The sequence below is a fragment of the Anser brachyrhynchus genome, assembly GCF_964034855.1.
Source record: "Anser brachyrhynchus genome assembly, chromosome: Z".
Lineage (NCBI taxonomy): Eukaryota > Metazoa > Chordata > Aves > Anseriformes > Anatidae > Anser > Anser brachyrhynchus.
In genome coordinates this window covers 70,926,430-70,931,097 of record NC_137697.1, presented here as the reverse complement: position 1 = coordinate 70,931,097, position 4,668 = coordinate 70,926,430, and the positions used below count along the sequence as shown (strand labels likewise).

The window sequence follows — 4,668 nt, the reverse complement described above, 5'->3', positions numbered from 1 at the left end:
TTGCTCTTTGCTGGGGTACCCGTCTCCTCTTTCCTTCTGCCTACAAGACTTTCTTGAGGAGGCTGGCTTTAGCATACTCACTGCTTCTGCAGCTGTGCTCATGGGGTAGAGGGATGTAGGGCTTGCTGAGCAGAGCGCTGGGAAGTTGAGAGCCCTGCCTAGTGAAGCCTTCTAGGACTGTGAGCGTGTGGGGAAGGATGCATGTTCCAGGTGCTTCCCGTTGGAAGGCCTTGCAGCAGCTCCCGTGCCACGTGCTGTTGAGGTCTTCCTTTGTAGATCGTCGTGTGCTGAATGAAGTTCATCACAGTGCGACTGGGGTATACGAGGGGCTCGGTGTTGTCTCGCGAAGCAAAGTGGTGGCTTCTCCTTGTGGCCTCTGACAGAGTTACCTTGCGCTCTGCAGCCGTGTTCTGAGTGCACGAAGCTCCTTCGGCCTTGCTGCACTTCCCTTGCCTGCTTCCCAAAGTTTCTCTCTGCCAAGCGGAGGGCGGCTGAGGTGAGAGATGGAGGCAGAGGCGTCAGCACCGCCGCCTCAGGGGCCTCACTCTGGTCCCCCGCCCATGCTGAGGCGAGATGTGCGTGGCCTATGAGGTGTCGGCCCCTTTGTGACACGGTGGGTGACATCATGGGGCTCAGCTATAAAACCCCGTCCCCGCCGTGCCCGGCCACACTTCCCAGCAAGGCCTGGGAGGTGTTGGAGTTGCTCTCGCCAGCGCTGCTCTGCTCCACAGGAGCTGCTCTGCCAGCAGCAGAAGGCGAGGGGAGCCTGTGGGAGAGAACGCTGGTTGGGAAGTGTTGAGGAGGAGAAGGAGGAGGAGCCAAGGGAGTTTTGTAGCAGGAAGAGCACCTCTTTCCCAGCTGCTGTAAGGCAGGGGCAAAGATGAAGCACTACCTGCTCTTCAGCCCCTTGAAGCCTGAGGAACTTTCATTAATTAAGGAGCTCACCAGCAAAGGTAAGGCCCTGGGGGGCCCTTGTGGGAGCACTGTTGTCGCAAAGATGGACATGAGCTGTGGAAAGCTTGGGGCTGCCACTGCCGGGGGAAGGTCTTCTGAAGGGTCCTGGCGTCTGCAAGGAGAGCCCTGAGTGCATCAAATGTGCTTCCCAAGGTGCATCTGATGCCTCCCCTTCCTCCCCAGGCCTGTCCTGGGCACAGTGCGGGCTTGCAAGCTGGGCAAGGTCCAGGAGCTGTGCAGCAGCTTGCCCCAGCAGTGCGAGTGCTGGCTGAGGGCAAGGCAGAGCTTGATCACACACCACTGTCACCTCTGTGGCTATGGGGGTTCAGACTTCATGGGCATTGCCAACTCACCGCATCTTGGGATCTGTCTTTTGCTTTCCAGAAATCTGCCAAGTGTGGGATAGTACATCCAAATACATCAGAAGGCAGCTGTTGCGGAAGCAGGTGAGCCTTACATCCTGCCCCTGGCCCATCTTGCCCCTTTGGACCTGGGCCACGCAGCACCATCTTCAGGGCCCGCAAGTCACGCAGCACCCTTGCAGCTCTGCCCAGCACTGCCATTGATCCCTCTTCTTGCTTGCGTTTTCAGGTGGTGAATATTGGAATCGGAACCTTTGCCGTTGTGCCAGCAGACACCACTAGTGCCGATGGCAAGGCTATGGTTGTTCAGAAACCCGTGTTCAAGCCCTGCAGGTTTATGATGACATTTTACAAGCTCAAGTGTGCCGAGAACGAAATTTCTAGTAAGAAGCTTTTTGCTTTGCTTTCCCTGTGCAGCCCTTGCCTTTTGCTCCATGCAGTCGTCCCTGTGCCATGGCAGAGCAAAGTGTCTTGCAACATGGACAGGCCGAGTGTGGGTGCACATACAGCATCCCAGAACCTGCCCCTCCCCTGGGAGTCAGCCCCCTCTTTGCGGCTCGTCCCACCCTCTAGCTGGATGCTCGTAGCAGGTGGCAAAGCTTCCCTTGGCCTTCTGTTCCCCATCTGCTCTGCTCTGGAGATGTGGCCAAAGCTGGCAAGGGCCTTCCCCGTGGCACAGCATTGCACGAGGGCTGGGCGCTGCCCACACTTAGTGTGTGAATTTGCTGAAATGCGTGGGGACTGACGTTGTTGCTTCATGGTTGTTTTCTAGTCGAGACACCATTTGCTCCGCTGGACTTTGAGCAGATTGCCTCAGACATCCACTTCCGACCAGAAATAGTAGAGCAGTGCATCCATGAGACCCTGCTTCTCTTCGCTGGTGCCCTCCTGGACAAAAAGGATGTGGAATTCTTCTTCAAGGGTATCGGCATTCTTACTGTGCGAAGAAAAGTGGTCACCATGAACTTCTACACTGAGTTCCTGCTGGAGGTGGATGACACAGACAACATGTATGAAGCTCTTCTCACGGTGAGTGGTTCGTGTCTCCGGGGCTGCTGGCAGCTCTGGCAATGCTGTCAAAGCTCTCTCAAACTGCTTTCTCCTTGCCTGCCTCGCCATCGGGTGAGACAGGCTCGAGGAGCTATACAAACTCTCGGTAGCACCTGGGCCTGTTTGTGTGAGGGGCTAATGACACCAAAGGAGAAAGTGGGGCGAGGATTTTGGAGAGGCAGCCATGTCCCTGAGCAGTGGGAACGTTTGCTACCTTTGGGAGCAAGGAGCCCATATCCTCGGCTTCTGCTGACGTGTGTCTGTCCCATTGCAGGACTCCAAGATGACGGATATGATTGCATCTGACGGCAAAAATAAATATACTCGTATCAGTGGAAATAGTTTCATCACACTACCAACGTGAGTGCCATCTCTTCTGCAACATCTGGCTGGCCAGGGGAGCTGGTGCCCAGCTCGTGCTTTGGGTGCAGCCCCTTCATGGTGCTTCTCTCCTGCCAAAGTGAGGCAGGACCAGCTCGTTGCTGGGAGGGCTTCCAGGCTGACCCCCTGCTCAGTCCTTCTGGGCAGTGCAGATGAAGCGGCCAGTCTGCAGTTGAGGGTCCCTGAGAGTGGTGGGAGGGTGTGAGGGGACAGCGAGGAGGACTTGTGTTGGGTCTGGCGGGAAGGAGAGGGAAGCGCGGGAAGAAGCTTCTGGAGGCTGTGGGGCCCCTCAGCTTGCACAGGCCATTGTGTCCTCCAAAGGTTCAGCAGTAGCTCCCAAAGAACCCTGTCAGCAGCTTCTTAGTGTGGGACACCAAGGGAACACAGTGCCTCTTTTGACAAGTGGTGTCTATCTGTTTCCAGGCTTATACTTCAGGACCCGCACTGCAATCCGATTTCCATCAAGCCCAAAAGAGATCCGCAGCCTTGGGGCAAGGGTGGCCGAAGAGGTAATGTCCCAGTGGGCTTCTGGCAGGGGGTTGCATGTTCTCCTCTCGTCCTCGCAGGGCAGGAGAGCCAATGTTGATGTGTGGGGCATGGGAGAGAAGGCAGCTGTGTGGGACAAAATGCCCCAGGAATGGTGGCTCCTAGGGTCGGCAATGAGTGTGGGTGGGCACGGCTGAGCAGCTCTGCTGCTGCCGCTGCCCTGCACAGACACAGAGGTGACATCGTGGTGTTCTCTTGCAGTGAGTGTGCTGGACCCGGTGGTGCTGGCTCAGAGGAGGGTTTCTCTAGCCAAGACGGCAGAGAAGAAAACCAAGGAGGATAAAAACAAGCAGGGTGACCAAGCCAGGTGAGCCTGCTGGAGAAGTGTTGTGGTGGAGTTGGGGGACATAAAGGCAAGAGCCTTTTGTGCCAGTAAGAAGTTTCCATAGGCTGCAGTGCATGTGCTCATGCCAAAAAGCACTGGAAACATCAAAGGGACAGCTGTTGTCCTGGTGGAGACATGGTCTTCCTCCTGCATAAGCACTTTCTGCTGCTGGAGCTAAGGTGTGAGCTGCGAGCCCAGCTCTTAGAAACTGCCTCCAAAAGTACTCCCATAAGCTAAGCCTGCTGTGTCTTTTTAGATTCCTGCCACCAATTCATGAGAGGTCTGGGGAAGAGCTGAAGAAGCCAAAACCTCCAGCTTATCCACGGCCATCCACGGCTTTTCCTCTGGACCCTCCGACAATGGTACGCCATAGGTATTTGCCAGCCCCGTTCCACTTTGGGGTCTCCAGAGCAAGGCAGAAGCAGCAGCTGATGCTGCCCACCATCCCTGTGCTCCTGCATGTACCCAGCCCCAGGAGACTAATGCTGTACGCGGTTGTGTTTCCCTTGCCTGCAGGGAGTGTGCTCTGTGTGCACTCAGATAGAAGAAAGACAGGAACGCATACTGATGGGCCACAGGCTCAAAAAGATTGAAGCTGAAATCTGGGACCAATACTATGTATGCATATGGAGTAGGAGCATGGAGCATGGCATGTTTTCAGAGCCCCCAGGAAAAAATGCCCCCAGCAGGCATTTGCCCTCCTCCTTGGGAGGGAGGGGAGCAGTGCAGGTCTCCGGCATGGCAGCGTTACAGTCACCACCTGGCCACTCAAGGGGCCTGCTGTCTGCCCGCTCCCCTGCACGCTGAAAGGAGCAAAGGGCCAAGCCAGCAGCGAGCTGGGCATGGGCACGGGTCTGCCGGGAGACTGTACCTCTCTGCAAGGGACCAGAGCCCGCAGTACCTGCGCTCTGAAGGCTAAAGTGAGCCTGTGCGAGGCACCTAACTCAGCAGAAGCACACCCCCAGGCAGAAACGGCAGGCCGTGCCCTGGGCTCACGGAGCAAGGGCTGTAGCCTTGAAAGCGCTGGCTGTTGGAAAGAGACCCCATTGG

General features: G+C 56.5%; 1 protein-coding gene across 1 annotated transcript; it reads left to right on the top strand.

Moving 5' to 3' along the window:
• Positions 1–216: 216 nt before the first annotated feature.
• On the top strand, positions 217–4,348 carry LOC308185818 (uncharacterized protein). The gene is made up of 5 exons (XM_080574375.1): positions 217–953; positions 1,339–1,400; positions 1,546–2,345; positions 2,641–2,726; positions 3,171–4,348. The coding sequence occupies exons 3-5, from the start codon at positions 2,277–2,279 to the stop codon at positions 3,331–3,333; spliced, it is 318 nt and encodes a 105-aa protein (XP_080430501.1). The 5' UTR covers positions 217–953; positions 1,339–1,400; positions 1,546–2,276; the 3' UTR covers positions 3,334–4,348.
• The last annotated feature ends 320 nt before the right edge of the window (positions 4,349–4,668 follow it).